This window comes from Antechinus flavipes, chromosome 1, assembly GCF_016432865.1.
Source record: "Antechinus flavipes isolate AdamAnt ecotype Samford, QLD, Australia chromosome 1, AdamAnt_v2, whole genome shotgun sequence".
Taxonomy (NCBI): domain Eukaryota; kingdom Metazoa; phylum Chordata; class Mammalia; order Dasyuromorphia; family Dasyuridae; genus Antechinus; species Antechinus flavipes.
Genome location: NC_067398.1, coordinates 57526734 through 57552568, shown reverse-complemented (window position 1 = coordinate 57552568; position 25835 = coordinate 57526734). Strand labels below are relative to the sequence as shown.

General features: G+C 36.6%; 1 protein-coding gene and 1 long non-coding RNA gene across 3 annotated transcripts in view; one reads left to right on the top strand and one right to left on the bottom strand.

The window, feature by feature from the left end:
• Positions 1-25835, bottom strand: part of LOC127552930 (uncharacterized) — a 71809-nt gene that overhangs the window by 15191 nt on the left and 30783 nt on the right. The window contains exon 1 of one of the 2 annotated variants that reach the window (XR_007951627.1): positions 10392-10497. The exons of the other annotated variant lie outside the window; for it this stretch is intronic. This is a non-coding gene — a long non-coding RNA (uncharacterized LOC127552930). Of the gene's footprint in view, positions 1-10391; positions 10498-25835 lie in introns of those variants that run through there. 2 annotated transcript variants of the gene reach the window in all.
• MGLL (monoglyceride lipase) overlaps positions 10669-25835 on the top strand; it is a 187432-nt gene continuing 172265 nt past the window's right edge. Inside the window, exons 1-2 of the mRNA XM_051983241.1 lie at positions 10669-10778; positions 13929-14071. Coding sequence (XP_051839201.1) covers positions 14050-14071 — 22 coding nt within the window. The 5' untranslated portion in view covers positions 10669-10778; positions 13929-14049. The remainder of the gene's footprint in view (positions 10779-13928; positions 14072-25835) is intronic.

The window sequence follows — 25835 nt, the reverse complement described above, 5'->3', positions numbered from 1 at the left end:
CCTCACTGCTTCTATTTTCTCTGACTGTGCTTTGCATTGATGTTGTGAATGTTTGATAAATATTTCTTGATTCAAATTGAGTTAAATGAGGTGAAGATGTATCTGAGGGACCTTTAATTTAATATGATGAGATTTAATTTTTTTTGTTTTAATCCTACCATATACCCCAAACTGTAATACATGTGAAGATCAATATTGAAGAACTATTCAGAGGCCTGTTTTGGGGAGGTAAGGTCTGAGCTGGGTTCAGGTATGTCTCATTTAAAAAAAATTTGACATTTAAATATGTAATTTGGGGATTTAGAACTGAAAGAACTTAAAAGTCACTGAGGTCAACACCTCCATTTTACAGATGGGAAAACTAAGGTTCAGATTCATGCATTCACTCACCCAACACCAAAATATAGTAAACCACAGAGCCAGGATCTAACTAAACCTGATTTGTTGGACTCTGGACTGACTCCATACTTCTTGCTGTTAAATCCTGCCAGTAGTGTGGGTACTCCAAGATGATATGTGAAAGGGATTAAGTCTACAGCTATTGAATGATAAGATAACTTATCATCCTCTCTAAATTAATGCAAAAGGATGATTACAGGGGCTGAACGTGATTTCCAAAAGGGAATTTGGTGTTGAAATGTCATGTCTTTGTATTTGGAACAGGAAGTATTTAGAGCATCAGTCATTTTAGCTTCAGTCTTTGTTCTTAATTCACATAAAAATTACATGTTTTATAGCTAGAGAGTCTTAATCTCCTCTATGATCCCGGCCGGTCCCACCAGCTGTTTATTAGGAAGTTTGATCTGGTTCTCCTGTAGGCATGTCAAACCCAGCAAGTCCAACGTTGCAATCATTATCTATCTCCCTAAACCTCCTCTTCTTCCTTCTAAACACCCAGTTTTGCAACCTCAGTCATCTTTGAGACATCATCTCTTTCATCCCACGCAGCTAATCACTCATCCAATCTTGTTAATTTCACCTCTGCAACCTCTCCCATCTGTCACATTCTCCTCACTAACAGAGGTACCACCTCAATCCAAACCTTTATTATTTTTTGCTGGGGCTGTTACAGTAATGTTCTATTTATTTGCTCTGCCTCAAATCTCTTGTCATTCTCCATACTTCTGACAAAGTGATTTTCTTAGATCACAGATTTGACCATGTTAGTCCCTAATTCAATAATCTCCAGAAGCTGCCTGTTACCTTGAGAATAAAATGTAAACTCTTCTGTTTGTCATTTAAATCTCATCATAACTTGACTCCAATTTATTTTTCTAGGCTTGTTACTCATTTCTTCCCTTCATGCACTTTTTGGATCAATCAGCTGTCCTCATAGAGGATACTCATTTTGCATACGTCAAGCACTTATGCTAGGAATATATTTTTCCCTCACCTTGCCTCTTAGCATCTCTAGTTCCTTTCAAAAATTCATTTCCAATGCCACTTGTTAGGAAGTCCTTCTTGATCTTTCCAGGTGCTAATACCTTGAAAGATCAGGAACCTATGTCTTCTTTCAAAAGGGACAAACAGAAAGATCCCAGATTACCCTTAAATTATCTTGTTAACTATTTTGAATTTAATTCTGAACTCAAAGTCTATTTGCATAAGATTCTCCTCATTGGAAGAGAATGATTCACTCAACCAAGTCTGTATACAGGATGAAGTTGTTAAAAGCTGGGAGAAGAGAAATCTGGGATCTTTCTGATTTGCCCCTTTGAGAGAAGACATGTATGGTTCCAGATTCTCTTTGGAGACAGAGCTCTAAAAGGAGAAAAAGAGTCTGGGGAAAAGCTGACCTTTAGAGCAACTGGTGCTTCAATCATGTCTCTATCCTCAATTTACCACACTAGAGACTTCAGGGAATTTTTTCTTGGGCGATTTCTAGGACTCTCTAGCTCTCTTGCTGAGATATCTTGCTCTCAGTGGAAGAGCTGATTCACTCTGCATTGTCTGGTATATTCTCATCTGCAATTTCTCTAATTTCTGTTGGCTATAGGTTTGCATAAACAAGTTTGTTTGCCTTTGTGTATTGTCTTTCTGTAATCAGCATTTAGTAGGAAAGGAGGCAAGCCTTGGATATATAGCTTGAGGCACTCCTTTCCTCTTAAGGGATCGCAATAGGAAGCATAACTTGAATTTACAATTATTTGCCCTAGACTAACAATATTTAGGGGAAATGATACATATAATTCCAGTCTGGTAACCTCTCTCCAAAGAAGACAGAATAATTATTTTCTTAGGGCTAATCTCTTTCTTACCCTCTTGTCAGAAATTTAAATCTCCTTGGAGTTCAGTGGGCAGAAAAGACTTGAGATATCTAGTCGTACCTTTTTGAGAACCAGATCCATGTGGACACATTACCTACATGGGCAATAGACACACACTGCAGCTATATTCTTATGGAGGAAATCTGGTTTTATTTTCCTAGGTTTAGGCTGGCTACATCATCTCCTTAGGCTTCTAGGGGTACCCCAAAGAAGTCAGTATATTTCTTCTATAATATTATTCAATCAAATCCTTATTCTGGTGTGTTTCCTCCACTGTTAGACATTAGCAATTAGCACTTAGTTCCATTTTACCAATTTACATGAATTATGATTTGTGAAGCAAGTTTACTTTGAAGTTATAACAAGAATAGAAGTTATAAACATTGTACTTCCAAGTATTGGAGGTGCATTCTCCCAAATATACCTTGGTTCCTGGAGAAATTGGGTTCAGACTTAAAGTAGCTTCTACATAGCATTGGTCTCACCAAGTTCATTTTCAAATGTTATATCCCAATGAATAGAGGGATGGATGAAGAGACAGAAAAAATTCTCTTCTTTCTAGAGACCAGATCAAGCAAGTTAGTTAGGACATTGCTTCTCACTGTCTAGCTTCTAGCAAATCCTGGCTTGGACTTCAACTCCTTGACCCCTAGTGGAGAGGCATCCTGAGCTTTTGAATCTCTCAAGGTTATAGCCCTCTCCAGCCTTTTTTGGCATAAAAAAGAAAAAAAGGAAAGAATAGACACAAAAGAGATAGAAGCAATGTCAGAGCCATGTGTTAGATCCAAAGAGAGGTTCTGAGGCTGTCTCTCCATCCAGAAGCTCAAAGTGACTCATTCTCCCTCTCCAACTCCAGCTGGGAAGGAAAAGAACCAGATGTAGTGAACCATTTTGTATAGTTAGTATCTTTTGGATGAAAAAAGACCAAAGTCTCCCACTACATCCAGAGCCATCTCCTATCATCTTGGTTTATAACTGGCCACTGGACCCAGATGGCTCTGGAGGGGAAAGTGAGACTGGTAACTTTGCACAGCCTCCCTCATTTAAATCCAATTCACTTGCAAGTCATGACATCTCTTTGATAATGTCATGGTCCTCTTGAAGAATGAAGAATAAACACCTTTTAGATCATCCAGAGTTCGGCTCCTAAGTAAATCAAGAAGACTCCTTTCTATCACATTGTTAGCAAACCAATTAACAATGTCTGTGCATGATCCAAACAGCTGTGCTATGTGTGCTCATTAGTTCTGCCTCCCCTTATGCTTACATACTTATAGTAATACAAGCTGTACATGTCTCTCTCCAGTGAATGAAACCTCCCCGAGGGCAGGGATGATTTGATTTGAGGGGTAGTCCAGTCCCTGTCATGATACCGAGTATATAGGAAGTGACTAATAAATGCTTATTGAGTCAAATTAAATTGCACCATACTGCATGTGAAAGGTCAGAGATATGATAAATGCATACGTTTGCAGAACATAAGAAATCATGAAATCAGATATTGTAGAAATTAGCTCATGCTTATGAAAAACAGCACTCCACATATAATGAACTAAGATGAGATTATCTTTCTTGAAAAATACTTCTGAGAGGCTATTACAGTCCCTAAATTAGACTAGTCCAGCAGTTTTGAGGTCTGATATTCAATAAGCACTCATAGACTGGAAAATCCAATTAAAATCCAACTTTGCTAATTAAGCATTAAAAGCAAATAGTTCTGGAATAAAAAGGGTATAAAATAGGACTCCCCTTCCACAGTCACAAGTGTAGGAACTCATGAAAGCATTTTGTAAGCTGTTGAAGCTCCCCAAATCCTTCCATACCACCTCCAACCTCTAATACTTCTAAAACTCAGGAAAAGGCTGAGGGAAGGGGAAGCGTAATTAGACCAACTGCTCTTCTCCAGTGGTGGCCAAATTCCTGCCACTGAGGCAATGAGAAAATAGTCCACTGGTATTGACCTTGATATCAAAAGGGGTATTGTGATGGTGTTATAATGAAGTAGAAATATGAAAATCAGAAAAAAAAAAAGCAGACTAGAAAGTTGGGAAGTAAGGAAGAAGAGATTGTTTGGATGTTTTAAGTATTGTTTAGGGGAGAGGACATAATGATCATAAGACAAGAAGATGCTGTTCCACTTGGGAAATATAGCACTATTGCAGAGGAGGATGTGTATTATCTCTTAATACAATTTAATCAATCTTGCTCTGAATCATACTCACCAAGAAATACTCATTTCCACAGGTAGGACTTAGAAACAAAGCATTATAATTGTTTGTGTATTTCTGACCATCTTGTATTGTATTTCTATATATTTCTAACTATAAATTAATAAACTCTTTGCTGGTGCAAATCAGCTTCGTGTGAATTTAGGAAAATATAGGGCTATTTTCCCAGGGCCTGATTATTCTTGATTAAGCTATTAAGTTCAAATTCTGGATCCAAGGTCATGCCATCTAAGTTCTGTCATTCATGAGGCACAATCAACCTGATTTTTACTGACTTTACTCTTTTACCTATGGAACTCTTTTTAAAATTAGAGCTTTTAAATGAACAAACATTTACTCTCCCTTCCTCTAGTACCTCCTCTACCATTGAAAAAGAAAAAAAGGAAAATGAAGTCTTTGCAACAGAAATACAGTTAAGTAAAATAAATTCCCATATCAGTCATGTCTAAAAATGTTATGTAGCATTCTGCATTTTTAATCCAGAAGATGTAAAACATTCTTCATTATCAGTTCATTGGAATCTTTGTTGATCATTGTGCTGATTAGAGTTCTTAAGTCTTTCTTCCTTTTTTTAAGTATTGTTATTGTATGTTACATAATAAACATATTTCAATTGTTTATTGTATAAATTATTCTCCTGGTTCTTCTCTCATGACTCTGCATCAGCTCAAACAAGTCCATTATATGTAATTCTTGATGATCCTTACCTTGAGTATTTTAACCCTTGTCCAGAAGCTGTACCAATTTCTTCTTGTACATTTACCTTTGTAGAATTACAGACTTAGGAGCTGGAAGAGCTCCCAAGGATCATGTAGTCTACATACTTCTTTTTACATATAAGGAAACTGAGTCCCAGAAAAGTAATTTGCCCATAGGTAGTAAGTTTCAGAGCTACCACTGACACAGTTTCTCTATTCTTTATTTTGTTCTATAGCTTCCCTTTCAACAAAAACACCAGCTCAAAAAATTGGACACCAGACTTGGTTAGGAGGACCTGGGTTCAACTTTCATCTCAGATACCGTGTGTGATGCTGGCAAAGTCAGTTAACTTACCTGTGACTCTATTTTCTCATCTGGAAGTTGGATTCTTTCTCCTCTGGGAGTCCTTTTAGTTCTAAAACCTATAACCCTATAAGAGGTTGTCACTTAATTCTTAACCCACTTTGCCAGCATCAACACCAGGATTTTATTGTTAGAGTTGAAGTCTATTTGAAGTCAAAGAGAAGATCAAAGTCATCTGGTGTCAGCTCTTATTTCATAGCTTTCCTCTGTTTACTCTTCTTTTAATCATCTCCCAATTAAATTGTGTAGTTAAACTTTCTAACTCTGATACCATCATTGATCAAGACTAAGCCATTTAAGTTACTTAAATGGTTCCATCTGTGGCCTGGATCCCATTCTAGGGCTCCCATTCTGGTTGATCCAGTCCAATGCCATTATTCAGCACCTGTCATGTAAAAGCACTCTGACAGACCTTGAAAACGCAAAGATGATCAATAATATAGTTCCTTCCCTCAGAAAGCAATCACTCTAAGAGAAATGGATAAGAAATATATGCAAGTGAGCAAAATTCAGTGCAGAATGTGATAAACAAAGGAAAAAACCAGGCAATGTACCCTGAGAAATGTGAGAAGGGAGAGACCACTTTTAGCTAATCTGTTCACAGAGGGCTTCATGGAAGAAGTCTCATCAGAAATACCTTTGAAAAAAGAGAAAGATTTCCACAATAAAATAGAGACAGGCAGGGAAAAGGGAAAACAGAGAACTCTTCAGTTTGCTTGGAACAAAGTACACGAAAAGGAGTCAAGTGGAATAAAGCTCAAAGAGTAGGTTAGGAGCAAGAAGTAGGGGAGGGGTCTTAAATGTCAGGCTTAGGAGTTGGTATTTTATCTTATGGACATTAAACAGTAAAGAGTAAGATTTTTTTTAGCAGAGGAATGAAATAGTCAAACCCATAAATTAAGGATATTATTTTAGAAGTTGTATAAAAAAATGGATAGAAGTAGAAACTAGAAGTAAGAAAGACCAACTGGGAGGCCATCATATTTGGACAGAGATCATGAAAACTTGAATTAGAATGATTGCAATGTAGTAGAGAAAAGGGAATGAATGTAAGAAATGTTGCCAAAACAAAATCAACAAGATTAGGGAAATGATTGGATGGAGGATAGTGTGGGAGGAGACAGTTACAATATGTATATACACATAGATGTATATATACGTGTATAGATGTAATATATATGCCAGTTCAAGTATATATATAAATGTGTATATGTCTTAAAAACAAACTTCATAATATAAATCTATAGTAAATAAACATAAATCAGCCCCATTTCTGTTCCTCTACATATATTAAAACATTTGTATTTGTTAATGATTAAATTCACAATAAAAAAGAAAAAAGTTTAAGGAGGTACATAACTCATCTTAGGGGTAGGTAGATGGTTCATTGGATAGAGCACCAGGCCTGGAATTAGAAAGATCAGAATCCAAATGAGACCTCAAATATTCATTACCTGTGTAACCTCAGGTAAATCACTTTACCCCTGTTTGTTTCAAGTCCTCATCTGTAAAATGGAGACATATTGGAGAAAGAAAGAGCTAACCATTCTAGTATCTTTGTCAAGAAATCCTCTTGGACAAGTCTGTAGGGACATAAAGAATTGGACATAACTGACCAACTGAACAATTCGTCTTAGATCAGTTGTCTTAACCTGTGATCTATTTACTTAAAAATATATTCTGATAACTATAATTCAACATAATTAGCTTTGTAATCTTTTATGTTTTATTTTGTGCATTTAAAAACATTGTGAGAAGGGTTCATTAAGCTGCCAAAAGTTTCTTCAATACACAAAAAGGTGAAGCTCTCCTGCAGTTTAACATAAAGAATAGAGAGCTGGCCTAAGCCAAAAAGAGACCCGAGTTCATGATGTTGAACAAAGCGAGCAGAACCAGAACATTGTGCACAGTCACACAACATTGTGTGGTCATCAACCATGATACACTTTGCTCTTAGCAATGCAACCATCAAAGACAATTCCTAAAGACTCATGATGGAAAATGCTATCCATGGCTGAATGCAGATCAAAGCATACTATTTTCACTTTTTAAATTTTTTGTGGCCTTTTTATTCTGTTTCTTATTTCACAACATGACTAATTTTGTTGTGGAAAGGGGGGATGGGAGAGAGCCAGAAAAATTTGAATCCCCAAATCTTATTTTAAAAATGAAGATTGAAAACTATCTTTACATTTAATTGGGAAAAAAATACTATTAACAGCAACAACAAAAATCAGAGTTCAAGTTCCAATTTTGACATATACTGGCTATGATTCTGAGCATATTACTTAATCTCTCAGTACTCTAGCCCAGAAGTGTCAAATATTCAAACTTTGGGAGTGAGAACCAAACCAGATTAAAATGAAATTGGAATATATTTGACAAAATAAATAAAAAAATATAACAACAGAAGATTACATTAATATGTGTTTTTTCTAAGGCAAAATGCTACCAAAGATCCTTCTATATGATTGTATTTGAATTTCCATTGTTCCAGACAATTTCCTAAGATAAGGCTTCAGAAAAGGTGCTCACCTGCACTGGTAGACTTATTTTCACAATGAAATCACAAGGTTAGTCCCTTCATTGAACTCATAGATTTTGATCTTGGATGCTGGAGAGACATTGATGCTATGAAAGAATGAAAGATGAGGAAAGGAGAAGCAGATTTGGGGAAAGATGATTTTAGTTTAGGATGTGTTGCATTTGAGGCACTAGTGGGATAACCAGACAGAAATATTTATGAGACAGTTAAAAATGTGGAGCTGGAACTGAAGAGAGACAGTAAGTCTTTGATATGTAGATTTGGAATAATAGCTTATATTTACCTACAAGATACTTTAAGATTACAAGATACTATTTTTATCCACAAGAAGCCTGTGAAGTAAGTAATTCAAATATTTTGTCCTCATTTTGCCGGTTAGGAAACTGAGGCTCTAGGAGATGGTCATTATTTTGTTCTTGAAGAGGACATAGCATTAGAGAGCTGATGCTGTGACATGTAGGTGAATTGGATTTAAGTGAGGGAGGGCTGTGCAAAGTCATCAGTCTCATTTTCTTCTCCAGATCCATCTGGGTCCAGTAGCCACATATAAATTAGGGCAACTGGAGATGGCTCTGGATGCAGTGGGAGGCTTTTGTGTTTTTAGGCTAAGGTCTTTAACAGATCTCAATTTGAGTGATACAAGGCCCAATTAATAATTAAGGTGAGATAAGAAAGAAATGAAACAAAGGCTTTTTTTTAAAAACTAACTCAAAAAATAAAGTAATAAAACTGGGAGGGCAAGAGCCTTAGGATTCCTAGACAAAACAGAATTGTGATTCTCATTCACTCTGAGGCAATCCAAGCCCAAACAAAAATCAAGTTTTTACCTGAGACTTTTTGTTGGCCAGTCAATGACAGTCAGAGTGATTTGAATTTAAAGCATGGTCCTTAAGAAAGAAATCTAGCTCATGAACCTCAGTATATCAGGGAAGAGAATGAGTGGGGGAGGAAGAGAGAGAGTGGGGGCGGAGAGAAGGACAGAGACAGATGGAGAGACAGAGAGACAAATAGAGAAGGAGAGACAGAGAGACAAACAGACAAAGAGACAGAGAAAGAGAGAAGGATAGGGAGGGACAGAGCTATTTGGACGTCAAATCTATGACATTTTTAAAACCACCACATGTTGGAATAATTTCATAATCAAAACCATGGGAGTGAATAAAATTACCTAAGGGTAATTTAAGAGTAATGAGCGAAGAAAAGGTATGAGAATATTGAGGAACATTTAGATTTAGGAAGTAAAAGAAGTAAGATGAATCAATGAAGTATACCAAAAAGAACTAGAAAAGAAACAGAAGAGAGCAGAGATGAAGACCAAGCAAGTAGGACTAAGAAAGCTTGGTTAGACGGAAGGAAGAAGTTTCACAAAACCTTTAAGAGAAGAGAATGTCCAGGCGGAGAAAGTAATTAACAATGTCAAATGATATCAAGAAGGATGAAAACTGGAAAAATATCATTTGATCTGAAAAATAAGGATAAATAAGTTTCCCTTGAATAATGAGGTCAGAGGCTGAATTTCAGAGTTTTAAGAAGAGAAATCCAGGTTCTGAGTATAGATGGATGCCTAGTAGGGATATTACTATAAATAGTAAGTACTAATAAAGGAGCCAGTAGATAGAAAAAGATTTAATATTAGAGTCTAGAATTAGAATGGGAACAATCTGCCCGAGAAGAGGAGAGGTTTCTAATGAAATTCTTTTAGACAGCATTTTTCATGCATCTAAAAAGGGAGAGGAAACTTCATTGGAATGCATACCAGCCAAGACAGACTATAAACTGGGAATTGGGTCTGGATTTGAATCCCAGCTCTCATAAAATATGAATACATACATATTACTTAAATCCCATTCCACCATTTTACAAATGGAGGTAAGAATAATACTTAAGACTACTTATGGCCTATTGTAAAGAAAGTACTAGGAGTCATTCTTTTTATAGAAGAATAAGTTTAAATGTTTAACAGAATGTTGATGAGACTGTCGATGATAACTGGAAGAATTAAGTCTCTGTTCTTGTGTTACCTTGATTCTATCACTTTTTAGGGACTTTTTTCACTTTTTACAGTGATGGTCATAATAATTCCCTTATGAGAAAATACTGGAGTATATGATAAATAAAATGAAGGGTTTGAAATAGATCAGAGGTTCTCAGGACCCTTTTACCTTCTTAAAAATTAGAGGATCCCACCCAAGGGCTTTGTTTATGTGGGTTATAAATCTGTTGACATTTATTGTGTTAGAAATGAAAATGTCTTACTATTCTTATAAAAATTGTCTTGTGTTTACACACCTGCTAAGATGGTCTCAGGGATCCCCAGGAGATCCTAGACAACACTTTGAGAACCTCTTCCAGTTCTGACATTCCATACTCTAGGCCCCTCCCTTCTTGGCCATTTTAGCTTAGACAGTCAATGTTCTAAGGTCCATTCTAGTTCTAACATTCTGTATTCAGAGGCCCCTCCCAGCTCTGTCACTCTGTGGTCTAGAAAGCCTGGAAATTTGTTGAAAAGGTGCTGTAGGAACCCAACATCATGTCTTTTAAAAGATCTGGATCATCCACTTGAAGTTTCCACCTTCTGCATTGTGGGTCTGTTCTTAATACTGGTTCCTCACTTCACATTTTTCAGGATATTCCTATACCTCTTAATCTAAGCACCAGACTGCTCCTAAATACTAGGTAAGACTTGGAACAGAGAAGGTCCCTGGCAGGGTTCTCCTTTTGTGAAGTAATTAGTGTCATTGCTGTATTGAAATAGGACTAGGAGGAGATCTCTGCAGCCACAGTCTTTTATGGACCTTTGAATAGAAACTCTCTCGGCTCATAAAGGAAATAATATTTATAAAAATAAAGGTAGTCAATGGGGAAGCCATTACCTAAATTCAGTTTGAATTTGAATATGGGGAGTTAATAAGAAATGACTCAGGATTTCAACTGCCTTGAGAGGGTAGAATGTAGGAGGATATTATTTAAAACTATTAGGAATTTAGAATAGAGGAATACATAACAAGCACTGGCCTGGGAGATACAGTGCTGAGTTCTAGTCTAGATAGTTATGTGTGACCTCACAAGAATGGGCATATCTTTTTGAGCCTCAGTTTCCCCATCTGTAAAATGAGTGGTTTGGGGAACACTGGGATTGAATCCTCTGTGACCTTAGACAAGACATTTCATTTCAATGGATTTCTGCTTCCATGGACTACCTAATATCACCAGGTTTTAATTTACTAGCGTTCTTTCAAAGTACTCTACTTGATGCACATTACATTATAAAACTTCATCATCACTTTCATCTCAGCAAGTTCTTCTCTCTCCCCTTTCCCCAATTCAATCACTCCTTAATCTTTAAGATTTTATTTACTCCTAAAAAAAAATTCTACTTCCTTCTTCAAGGCTCACGTTAGGGACCATACCTCCTCTGGAAGCCTTCCTAGGTTTTCCTAGCTAAAAATATTTTCTTTTTGCTATGGAAAGAGTCAGAGGAACCTGGCATTGAATGCTGGCTCTGATACCTGCTACCCTAGGAGTCTTTGGATAAGTCACTAAATCTCTCTGAATCTCATTTTCCTTATCCATAAAATGAGGAAGTTAAAGTTGGAGACCTCTAAGTATTCTTTTCATTATAAAATCTATGTGTTAATCTAAATTTTTCCCCCTGAGGCAATTGGGGTTAAGTGGCTTGCCCAGGGTCAAACAGCTAGGAAGTGTTAAGTGTCTGAGGTCAAATTTGAACTCAGGTCTTCCTGACTTCAGGGCTGGGGTTCTATCCATTGTGCCACCTAGCTGCCCCTGTTAATCTAAATTTTCTTGGGATATCTGGATGTCTCCTTTGCTGTCATCATACTTGTATACCATAGCCTTCCTACTATCCAGGTAGATTTTATATAAATTTCTTGAGGGCAGAAACTTTATCATTAAAAAAAATGAAACAAACCCAAAAAATCCAACAACTTTATTTCTCTAGTGCTGAGCATGGTACCTTGCAAGTAGAAGGAATTTAAATATTTGAACTTAATGAATAAATAAATCAAGATATTTCCTTTGAAGATGATTGGCCAATCATTTGAGTCCCTTTTAATTCTAAAAACTATGACCTACTCCAGGATTAAATGATCTCTAAGAGCCTTTCTAGGTGTACTAGTTAATGATTACATACAGGGCAGAGTAATTTTGTCACAGAGGCCTTTCAGTACTTGGCATTCGGGACAAATAGTATCTGCCAGGGAGCCTAAGTGGAGCCATTCAGTTCACGTTCTGTGGCAAGTGAACTGCTATGTTTTGCAGAAGGCTGTCATTTCTGGATGACTTAAAATGGTCATCCTTGGCAGAGCTCATGCTGTTGTCTGGTCTATATGGATTGTGAAAATGTCTAGGTCTGCATGTGGTAAAAAATGAGCTGCAGCTGGCTCATTGGGAAGACTGAATTGGGAATCCAAGGACGAGGGTTAAATCCTTGCTTTGTCATTTGCTACCTGTTTCTTCATTTTCATGATGAAAAAAGAGATGCAGTGACTAAATGAGCTGGTGGCAACACCAGAATTAGCCCAGAGCTCTGACCTGAGTAGGAATTATGGTATCTGGGGAATATTCAGTTGAATAAGAAAAAGAGGGCATAGGGGACAGACAACATGCCTTAGTTGGATGTAATCACTGCAAAAGCAGAAGTTACTCATTCCCCAGAATCCAGCCCTAGACCCCGTGATAGAGCCAGTGATTCCTGACCTCCCTTCCACTCCCTGGAAAGAAGTGAAGCAGAGAAAGAATAGAAAGTAGAAAGTGTATGAGGGGTGGAATCTCAGGAGTGACTCATTAAGGCAGAGAAATGGAGGGTTTACCACTTAGCACCATGCCTGGCATATGATGCATACTTAATAGATATTTATTCATTAATTATGGATTGATTGTTTGGGGAAGAAGCCACTTCTTAGAGAAATGTACTTGCTAGATGTTAACATCCTGGAAGAAAGCTCTAGAGATACTGTCCTAGTTATGGATCTGTTCCTAACTCACAAGCCCTTTTCCTTACCTTTCCTCTGATCACCTTTGTGACCAAGTCTATTCACTGACAAAAGCAATTCCTTGTATTGCATCATTAACCTTCCAAAAAAGGTTCACTATTTAAATATCTTCTTTCTTGGAAATTCCATTTATTGTGAAGAAAAGTCAGTTTCTTCATGTAAAAATAAAACGATATCATGAAAGGTCAATAATTTTTGTTGATACTTACGGTACAACTAATCAAGGAGTACACAAAGCATAGGCAATGAAATCCACAGCAATGTGAAAGAGACTAACTAGCTGGCCATCTATAGCAAAATGACAAAGTGAATGAAAAGTGCATTTTGTTGAGATGATGAAATACTACTAGAAAAGTAGCCCATGGGGGCAGCCAGGTGGGTGCACTGGATAGAGCACCAGCTCTGAAGTCAGGAGGACTTGAGTTCAAATCTGACCTTAGACATTTAACTCTTCCTAGTGTGATCCTGGGCAAGTCACTTAACCCCAATTGTCTTAGCAAAAAAAAAAAAAAGTAGCCCATCAAACAAATCTATCATTTGGATAACAAAAAAGTAACTTGCCCTTAGTAACTTGCATGGTTAGTATGCAAAGACATTAATGCAAATAGGGAGGAAGGATGACTTTTGCAAAGGCTTATTTTTATAGAGAGAGTACACAACAGCTGCTTGCATGTTAGACAAAAGGGGAATGTCAGGAAAGAAATGAAATTATTTTGTTTGTCTGGCTAGGATGGGTAGAAGTTCTGGGATTTTATATAAAGGTATTGCCCAAGTGGTCCCTTCATGAGAGATCTGTTTCTTTTGCTCTTAGCTAATGTTAAAGGGACTCCTATTGAAAATTTTGCTTTGAGCTCAAGAATTGAAGTTGACATTCCTGGCTTGGACAAGTGAACATTCTGAAAGCATATCTGTCAGAGGCAGAAAATGTCCAGATGTCATTGAATCCCAAAAGAAGTGAGTTGATTTTATTACAACTTGAAGCAATGTTTGTTTAACATTCCACTCTCATGGGATGTACCAGCTGACTTTTATAAAAGAATTCACTTTTTCTTTCAGTGCATCAAACATTTCAAAGGTTTTACTGTATGCAGAGGTACAACACAGGACACCTTTGTCTCAGTTCCAAATATTCAGCATAAATATATTCAACAGTAGGTTTTAGATACTGAATTATGGTTTTGGCAAACTAAATAAACTTATATATACATATATGTAACCTTTATGTGTATAAAGGTTATAGGTTACATTTCTATATAAAGGTTCATTATATGTATGCATACACACACACACACATATATATTTATATTTTGGGGGAGTTAAACAAAATGACTTATTATGGAAATTTATTATATAATGAGGGTTGATTAATTTGATAACTTTTGCTCAAAAAAATCACTATAAGATTAGAGGATAAGGATCTTTGCCTAAACAGTACTTCTTACAGCTGTTCACTTGCAGTATAACATTTTGCCTAGGGGATACAGGGAATTTCTATGATTGGTTCTAATTAATGGTGGCTATTTCCAAGGTGAATCATGACAGAGACTCAGGGGAGACAGACTCTCGTTGGAAGAACCATTCTTCCTCCTTGTTCTGTAAAAACAAACTGTCTTGTCCATTCTTTTTAGCTATTTGGACTTCCAGATCTGAGTTCTTCAAAGGTAGAAGGACAACGCCATCTTTTCCCTCCCTCCATTCTCTAGATTAAAATGTAGCCTTGGAGAAGAAGCACATGGCAAATGGCCTGTGTTTGTCTAGGTTGACAAACAGTGGCCAGTGCATCAGATTCAGTCTTCCACCCGTTTTTGTGGCCAGTGAACTAAAAACGATTCTTATGTGTTAAAATAAAGTTTTATTTTATGATACAAAAACCACTCTTAGTTATAAGCCACACAAAAATAGGTCATGTTGTATTCGATCCTTGGTCTATACTTTGCTGAACCTTGATCTAGATAAACCTGAAAGGGGAGATCCTAGACTTCCAAATCCTGGTTACCCTTGTCTGCCTTACTGTTTCCCTTTCTAAGCACAGGTTAGACACTAAAACTCTTGAGAGAGGTTTTTTTTGTTTTTGTTTTTTGTCTCTTTGTCTTTTTGCATGTTTGGAAGGTCCTAAAGGAGGTGCAGGGGATAGAACCTGGAGTCAGAAAGACCTGCATTCAAATATTACCTTAGATGTTTAATGACCCCTGGGTAGTTCACTTAATCCACTGAAGAGGAAACAACAAACCATTCCACTATCTTTGCCAAGAAAACTCCATATGGGGTTACAAAGAATCTGATGGGACTGAATAACAACAAAGGATTGAAATTTCCTGAGTTTAATCATTTGGATACGGACCTCCTGGGGTAGTAGTTTCAAAGTGGAAGCTGAGGTTTCCAGGGTGTACTTTGCCTGATCCTTAGGGATATGTGGTTAATCAGTGGGAGGGTGGGAAGTTGAATCGCGTCCTGTCCTGTACATTCTCTTGATAAACAGGTCTTGGGTGTGGTTTCTTATACAATCATACCCACTCTTACTGACCCACTCCCCACCCCTGTTCCCTCCCTTTATAGTGACAGCCCCCAACATGACTACTTCTGAGTCAGGTGTTCTGGCAGCTGTAATCTTATCATTCCTTGGACATCCACAGCAACAGGTGATGGGAATAATTCCATCCCCACCCTAATCTTCCAGCACACCCATCACTTGCTTCCTAGCAGGCATCCTATGGAGAGCAGACTGTGCCCCAACCCTAATCTCACAACATGAGCAGGTATGGTTGGGTTATCATCAGTAGGGATGCCAAAAGAAAGGAACTAATTAACTAACTCTATAGGGTTAGACTCTCTATGTGAATCTCTGGGGGGTCCTGGACCAAGCATCACGTAATTTTTATATTAAGATCCTTTGGAATATAATTATCAGATACTGGTTTGAGGTCACATTACATGAGATCTTGAGGGGAATCTCAGAGACCATTTAACCCAGCCTCATTTTATCTGTAAGAAAAATAAAGAAAGCAAAGAGGAAAGTATGCTTTAATCTGCATTTGGACTCTTTCTGTAGAGATGGATGACATTTTTCATCATTAAGTCCTTCAGAATTGCATTGAACCAGCATTGAATGCTGAGAATAACTAAGTCATTTACAGTTGATCATGATACAATATTGCTGTTACTGTATACAGTGTCTTGGTTCTGCACATTTCGCTTTACATCAGTTCATGTAAGTGTTTCCAGATTTGTCTGAGAGCATCCTACTCATCATTTCTTATAGTGTAATAGTTTTCCATCACAATTATATCCAACAACTTGTTCAGTCATTCCCCAATTGATGGACATGCCCTCAATTTCCAATTCTTGCACTATTAAAAGAGTTACTATAAATATTTTTATACATATAGGTCCTTTTTCTTTTTCTTTTTTGTCTCTGGGACACAGATCTACTAGTGGTAGTGTTTAATCAAAGAGTATATCTTTTGGGCATAGTTCCAAATTGCTCTACTGAATGATTGAATTAGTATATAACATCACCATTGGTGAATTAGTGTCCTAATATTCCCTTCTAACATTTGTCATTTTTCTTTTCTGTCATATTAGTCAATCTGATAGGTGTGAGATGGTACCTCAGAATTGTTTTAATCTTTATTTTTCTAATCAATAGTGTTTTGGAGCATTTTTTTCATATAACTCAAAACATTGATTACTTTGTCTGAAAATTACCTATTCATATTGTTTTACCATTTATCAATTAAGGAATGATTTTTATTTCTATAAATTTGATTCAGTTCTCTGTACAGTTGAGAAATGACACCTTTATTAAAGAAACTTGCTGTAAATTTTTTTTTCTATAGTAAAGATTACTATATAATTTTCTTCATTCTATTTCCCCCCCTTATCCTATTCTCTCCCCCCTTTCACCTTACCCATTCTCAAAAGTGTTTTTAAGCATTCTATTTTAATGTAGTATTCAAAGCTTAGATTATTTTTACTTTATAGTTTCAATTTTCCTTCTCTAAAGAATTATGTTTCCCCCCTCTTTATCCTAGTTTCAATTTTCCTTTCTCTAAAGAATTGTTTTCCCCCTCTTTATCCTATTCTCTTTCTCCCCTTTCACCCTACCCATTCTCAAAAGTGTTTTTACACATTCTATTTTAATGTAGTATTCAAAGCTTAAATTATTTTCACCTTATAGTTTCAATTTTCCTTCCTCTAAAGAATTATATTTTGGATCATATGAATGAAGAAGAGAAGGGTGATATAATGGATAGAGAGCTGGCCTACGAGCCAGGAGGACCTTGCCAAGTCCTACTTGGCTGTATCAACCTGGGCAAGTCCCTTAAACACTCAGTGTTTTATTAAGTCTCTGATGATAAATTGATGAGAATATATTGACTTGCATTGGTAGAATGAGTTTCTTTATTTGGAAGTTATCTATGCCAATAAAATCATGGATCCAGTCACTGTCCTTTTCCCCATGGATAAGGAAAGATGTACTCCATCTTCTGATTATGCAGTCTGGCTTCTGTACTGATGTACTCAAAGCTTTTAATCTTGTCAAGAATTGCAGTTATATTTTATAAAGTAACTGTAAAATATCTATGTCTCTATCATGGACTGATAGAAGAAATCACATAATGACTATTGCAGGGGAAAAGGAAACGAATAAATCAGAGAAGATCTCTTTTTGTCTCTTAGACATCTAAGTCACCTCTATTGCCTCACTGCACTGTGAAGGACTCGTGAATAATAAAAAATTTACCTGGTGTTTAGGGTTATCTCATGTAATCCTCCACAAAGATCCTATGAAATACGTGCAATGGTTTTTGGTATTTCCATTTTAGGTGGGAAAAGTGAGACAGAAGGAGGTTAAATGCTTTGCCCAGAGTCACAGAGCTAGTAAATATTGGAGACAGTGTGAATCTAGTTTATTCTGACTTGGAGTCCAGCGCTCTATTCCCGGTTCCACAGGGACTTTCTCAAAGAGTATGCCAGAAAAACACAAGCTCTGGCAGGCCTTCCCAAGTTGGGCAACACTTCAAGAAGAGGCATGGTGACAGACTGTGTGGTTGTCACCTGAGGAGCAGCTTAGCTAAGTTTGGAGTCGCTCATCATCCAAGCTGGTGTTGAGTTTTTTTGGCCATAGCAACTCTAGAATACTGTCTTTTAAGACACGGCAATTGCAACTTAAATTGGTGGAGGGTATCTCCACTAACTAAATCTTGGGCCCTTAAAATATGAAAATTAGTAGAGATCCAGACAATGCTATAGCAGGAAATGAAATGATACCTTCTCTCTGATATTTAGCAAATGTCATCTCTGGTGTTTTACTCATAGCATACGAGTTTGAAAATTGGAAAGGAACTTGGAAATCCAACTCCCTCATTTTTTATAACTGGGGAAACTGAGGCCCATAAAAGCTCAAGTAAAGACCAGAACAGAAATTTGAACACACATCCTCTGACTTTGAATCCAGTTGTCTTTTCTTGATGCAACATTGCCTTCTCCAATTCCCAGAGTTCCTCTCTAGTGGAAGATTCTGATGATCTCTAACAAGTTTCTTTCTTGTAAACATTTAATTTCTGAGACTTATTCTTCTTTGAGTTCTATGACAATTAATTAAATTAACAACTAACTTCTTTTCCTACAAACATTTAATTTCTTAGGTTTATTCTACTCTGAGTTCTCTGACAATTAATTAATTAAATAAACACATATGAAATACTTGCTGTGTGCAGACCAGTCAAAAAGATCTTCATTAAATTTTGGTCTCAGATGCTTATTAGCTGTGTGACGATGATCAAATCAATTGATCTCTGGTTACCAACAGTTTCCTCATCTATAAAATGGGGATAATAATAGTTCCTACTTTCCACAGTTGTTATGAGGATCAAATGGTATAACAATTGTAGAAAATGTCATATAAATATTAGCTATTATCATCATCATGAATTATTATACTATATTCTGGAGGATATAATGTAGTTTAAACAAGACATAACCAATAATCATGGCCTTTGTAGAATTCACAGCCTAACTGGGCTGAAGAGTGGTCTATAACTAAAGGATTATAGTAAATGTTAGTAAATATTAATATGAAGTCTCATGATTTCAAATTTAATTATTCAGGAAAGAAGGGAATTGTAGTTATTTCCCATAGTTTGGATCTGGTAAATGGGGACAGGGGTCATGCAATAGAGCTCCTGTAATTAATTCCAGAAATAACCACAATGATTTCTATGAACAATGGTAAAAATCTGCTCACACAAAATGCATTTACCTACAAGCCCAATCTCCTAACCAATTTTACACAAGATCATATAATTTAGATCTGGAAAAGATTTTAGTTTAGAACCCAACCCTGACATCTTCTAACATTGAGGCCCAGAATGGTCAAATCATTTGCCCAAAGTCACACATGTGTAAATAGTGGATCTAGTTTATTAGTAAGCAACTATGTCAAAGTGAAGGAAACAAGAGATTTGAGCTGATTATAAGCAGAGACAAACACAAACACAATAGTAGGAAGAGAGTTACGGAAAAAGACTTGACCAAAATACATTTCCAGTGATGACCTATGTACAAGAAATTGGTAAAGGATGTCATTCAGGAAATGTAGTATCAGAAAAAGGAGGTGAAAGGGTCATGTAGGAAGATCAGGGAATTCAGAGGAAGGTCTGTACACTGTGTAGAGTCTTTTTTTTTTTTTTTTGTACATTTTATTTTTTTCAGTTACACATAAAAACAATTTTTCGCATTTTTTTTCCTTTTAAATTTTGGATTCCAAATTCTTTCCCTCCTCTTGAGAAGCCAAAATTATTTGATAATAGATTATGCATGTATAATCTTGCAAAACATATTTCTACATTAGCCATGTTGCAAAAGCAGACACAGACAAAAAAAAGGGGGAGGTTGTTTTTTTTAAAGTATGCTTTGATTTGGAATACAGACTCCATTAGTTCCTTCTCTGGAAGTGGATAGCATTTTTCATCCTAAGTCCTTCAGAATTGTCTTGAATCTTTGTATTGCTGAGAATAGTTAAATCATTCACAGTTGAATATTACTGTTATTAAGTACAATGTTCTCCTAGGTCTGCTTGCTACATTGTGTAGATGCTCTCTGGGAACTCTGTGTGGACAAGAATAACCACAGTATTAGAAGACCTGGATAGGTTGTGATCTGTGCTGATAGAGGGAATATCCAGAGAAGGAATTAAAAATCCACTGAAGCACTAAAATCTATCCTCAAGCATTGCCAGAAGGCCTGGCCTACTTTGGGTCCCCACAAACTTGGGTTCAGGTTGAGAAGGTCAGGTTTCAATGATAGTTTATCTAGATGACTCGTTCGTTCCTATCCAGGTAGAAAATTGGGATCATCATAAATTTCTAGATCTAGCAATTCAATTGTTCCCCATCCTAATAGAACAAACAAAGAATAGTCTTGGATAAATAAAACCTTTAATTGGGACAGAAATTAACAATAAAGCAACAAGGATCAACCTCAGGCTTGCTTCTGAATGAAAACAATTTCTTTCCTTCTTCCAACAGATATAGTTTGGGTGATTTGGTCTTTGGCTCCATTTAATTATGAATCCACCAGTGATGACTTCTATTTTCTTTATTTTGTCCAATCTTTCCTCCTCTTTAGTGTAATCTATCTGTATCATTGACTCTCCTATCTCATGAGAATTGAGTCCTCATTATCCCAAAATTATATGTGCCACAAAGCCAAGCCTCATGAGAAAGTATTCTTTCCTTGCCTTGCCCAAGTCTTTTTGTATTTTATATATATATATATATATATATATATATATATATATATATATATATATATATATATATATATATACCTGCTTAATACGATGTCTTTTACATGGTAGATGCTCTGTAAATATTGAATTTGGGTATGGAAGAGGAACTCATAAAAAGGTTTATTGAATGAATAATCAGGAAAAGAAGAGGGAATATTTATTTGTGGGCAGAAGAGATTTTAGAAATCTTCTAGTCCAAAACCCTCATTTTACAGATGAGGAAACTGAGGTCTAGAGTTATTAAGTGACTTGGCCACAGTTACAAATGACAGAACTGGGATTCAACCTGGTTGCTTTTGTTTAGTATTGTCATTATATTACACTACCTTCAAGTCCTCAGATGAACTTAACTAATAACTAAAGCATGTTATCTAAAACAAAAACATCCAGCTTTTCCTATTGACAAATGTTTTCAATTTTTTTCCCCAAAGAAACATTAGTTAATTACTCCCAGGAAATTGCTTTTTCTATCAGGCACCATGACTGACTAGTACTACTTATAAACAGCACAAATAGCCCATACTCTCTCTATGCCAGCCTTTTGTTGCTAAAATTGACATTATTATAAGGATGCCTTTTCCCACTTAGCTTTGAATGTTCATCATTTTAAAAAGATTTCCTCTTTTCTTTCTATTTTACTGGGAAACATTTGCAACCAATATGGGCATACAGTAATTTAATACCTTGAAATTCACTGTTGTAGAATTTATAAGCCAGGAAATTGATTCAATGTGCATTACTGAAAAACTCGTCCTTCAGAATATTCTGGTCTTTTTGGCTACTTGCCCCAGTGAACATGTTCCCTGGTTAGTTTGTTTCCTGCTGCATTTTGAATTTCTGTTCTTTGCTGCATTTACGGCTCTTCCTCCCTTCAGCCTGGATCCGTCTGCTTTGTATCTAAAAGCCAGCAATTTTCACAAAGTGCCAGGAAACAATCTTAGCAACCAAAGAGATTTGTGAATTTTCCTGCTACAGAATCCTGAAGAGAGGGTTTGATAGAAACCAAGTGACTTTTTATCCCACTGTGTTCTCTTCAGCTAAGGTCAAAAGGCAAAATAAAAATGACAACTTTAAGCAAGTGTACCTGGCATAAAAATAACTCTTGCTCCTTGATGATCGCATTTTGAATATTAGAAATTATTTCCCACTCTGTACTTATGAGCCTTGCCACATTTAGAAATAAGAATAGCCATAATGTCATCTTTGACTCCTTATCCTAATTTGCCCTGAATATCCAAACCATTGTCAAAACTTATCTTTTGTACTTTTACATCTTTTGTATACATGGTCGCCTCTCCACTCACACAGAAACTTCCCTAATTTAAGCTTTCTCACTTAGAATATTGAGATAGCCATTGAGTTTTCTCCCTACCTTAAAAGTTTCTCTGTATTCTGATTTCCTGAAGTATAGATCTGCCCATCTCAATTCCTTCTTCAATAAATTACTTATAATCTTTAGTATTAAATATAAAGTCATTATTTGCTTTTCTAGCTCTTCACTACCTGACCCCTGCCTACCTTTCTAGTCTTATACTTTATTCCCCTCTATGTACTCTATATCCAGCCTTATATGTGACTTATGTTTTTGTAACTTATGTTACACTCCATCTCTGAGCTTTGAGCTGGTTGTTCCCCATGCCTAGAATGCTCTTGTTCCTCATCTCTGCCCCATATCATAGCTTACTCTCTTCAGAAATCACCCCAAATTCCATCTTCTGCAAGAGATCTTTTTACAAGGCCCTTCAATCATTTGAACTTTATTTTATGAGGTTACCTTCTTTCTACTTTTTCCTGTATTTTATATGTATATATTTATTTACATATTTTCCACATTAGAATGTAAGTTCCCTGAGGGCAGGAACTTTTTTTTTTTTTTTGGGCCACTTTTTGTATCCTTGGTACCTAGAAGGATAGTGCCTAGCACAGATCAGATAGTAAGTGCTCTGTTTGTTGAGTGAAGGAGTGAGTGAGTGATTGGAGTGATTTACCCAAGGTCACACAGCTACCTTAGAAAATAGGCTCAGGAAAATTGTGTTTTGCTCAAAATCATGTGGTTAATAATGTAATAATTCCAGAGTAGACACAAAAAACTGAAGAATTTCAGAATTGGAAAGGACTAACTGGCCCAATCCATACCAATTCTAGTCATTTAGTCTGTACCACTAAAATTCTAATGAAGGACTAACTGTAGGCAGCTCAATGTACTTTGGAGTAGTTGGAATTATAGGGAAGTTCTCTTCCATGGATCTGAAAATTCACCTGCACCACTCTCACTCACTCCTTCTAGTTCTTACATTTGGAATCAGGTAGAACAAAGCTAAACTTCTAATCACTTGCTCTTTAATTACTGAAGACAGCGATCATGTGCCCTTTAAATCTTTTATATTCTAGGCTAAGTAGTCCTATGTCTTTCCCCCAATCCTCATGTGGCATGGAATCAGGGTCCTTCACTATCCTAGTTGCTGGCTTCTGGACAGAAAGAAGTGTGGTATCCAGAATTGAATGAAAAGCTCCGGGAGCTGATCTGACCAAGGGTACAGTACACGTGTTACCTCCTTTTTCCTAGGATTTAGTTGGATCAGCACCAAGGCTGAAAGTTGGCTCCTTGAGTAGTTTTTTGCTAGATTTTTATTTAAGATACAACATTCTGTAACTTAGCCTTTGCTCACCAATAGATAAGGCAAAATACGTGAGAGAGATTAGGGAAAAGAAGCAGCTATTGGATGTCAAGTTAAGTCAGCTACATTTATTAAGCATCTACTACGTGCCAGGTATTGTGCTAAGGACTGAAGATAAAAAAGACAGTCCCAATTCTCAAAGTGTTCAGAGTCTAATGAGGAGAGAGTATTTTTTATCTTATGGGCAAGGCAAGCATTGCCTCTAACTCTAGGAGCAAGGTTTTCCAGCTGTCTTGTATTTTGTGAGGTCAGAGAGATGGATTTCCTTTTATATCCCCAGCACCTAGCACAGTGTCAGGCACATAGTAAGTGTTTAGCCAATGCTTGTTTACTTGATTTGCTTGGAGCTGCATTATAAAAGGTCTGAGACTTTGGAGAGACAAATTAGGCAAACTAAGAGCCTCTTTCTCACCATTTTCTTGGTTTTGCTTCCTGAACTCATAACACTTCCTGGCCTGAACCTCTGCCTAGCAACCAATTTTTCTGCTTATAAGAACATATAATCATAGAATTTGAGATTTAGAATTAGAAGGGACTTTAGAAGTTATCAAGTTGAACTTAATAATTTTACAGATAAAGAAATTAAAGCTAAGTGATTTGCCCAGAGTCACAAAGCTGGAAAGTGTCTAAAGGAGGATTCCAATTCAGGTCTTCCTGACTATCCATAACCAGTCTCAGTCCCTTAGATTATTCTAGAGGCACCCTGGTACCAATGAGGTCTGGATATTTGTTCTTCTTCCAACTTGGACTTCTTCCTTCTCAGATGTGGACTATTCTTCCCCTCCTCCTAAATCCCTGAATATGTTTAGTCTTGTTTTTGGATGAAATGGGCAAAGGCAAAGGGAAAGACATCACAAATGGAAGAAGGGGATTACTCACTAATAGGAGCATTTCCAACATTGTGATGCTTGGGCAGAGGGGATTTTAAGGTAGCAGAGTCTTCTCATATCCCTTAGATGAAATCACATGAGGGACTTCAGTTCTGGCAATAAGCACAATGAAAAGTACAAAGCAAGCTCCCAGTAAACTCTGTGAATCATTTAACATTGGGAACTTTCTATTCTCTTCTTCTTGTTAAGGCACCCTACTAGGTTAATTATGAACTTTTAAGAAATCTATGGTATGGATTATCTTGAGGGTTTGCATATTCATAGAGAAAACTTAGATTCAAACAGATATTTTCAAAGATGTTTTGTAATATTAAAAAAAAACTTTCTAAATTAGGTCACTTGCTTTTCAGCAAACTGCATCATTTATTGATGTGCAAAAATTAACATTCATCAGTTTCTTCTCTAACACTGATGTCAGGGGGCAAGAATAACACCAGTCTAATAGGCTGTTTGTATAAGCATGAGAAAGCTACATAACTGGATGTCAAGAGAGAACAAGTCTCTCTACAATGCCTTTATAACAAACTACATTTTGCTTTCTGTTCTCAGCACCTTCATTCATGTCTCTTTTCTCTGAGGCATTTTCTTCCTTGTTGAGGATTGATTTAATAAAAAGCAATCCCTGAGTGTTGTTTTTAGGATCTCCGCTTTGGTTAGCTGCCACTGGAAAATCTTCTCTTTTGGTGGCCCCACAAGAACAATGCTCTTCAGTCTGTACTTCAAAGTAGCCTCTCATATTCTGCCCTCATCATCCACTGGGTAGACTAATGAGACATTCTGGCACTTTGAAAGCATCACATGTTAGTGAAGAATCTTGGAAAAGAAATTTCAGGCATAGGGGATGTAACCTGAAAAGAATCGATCATGCTGGAGCAGAATGCTTGCTAAAAGGATCACAGGCTTTGGAGCTGGAAGAGACCCAAAGGCTCAATTAGTCTAACCCTGTCATTTTGCCATATTGAGAAACCAAGGCTCAGAGAAGGAAAATGACTTGTTCAAAGTCACAGCAAATAGAAAAACTGGGATCTGAACTCAGGTCCTTTGATACAATTATTTCTCCTTATATCATTTTAAAGTTTTACTTTATCACATCTCTGCCTAGAGAATTCCTGTTTCCTAAAAACAGTTCATTTGTCAGTTTTATCTATCTTGGTTCCTGACCATTCTGGGGTGTGTATGTGTATGTTGGGGTGGGGTGGTAATAGGAAACTCATTAACTTTTCTTATATATGTGTGCACATGCACACGCAAGCAGGTTTACATATAGTAAAAATTAATACATGTGCACACATATGTGTCTCTGTGTTTATATTTGCATACATATATACATATATGTCTCCCAATAAGACAGCTCCTTA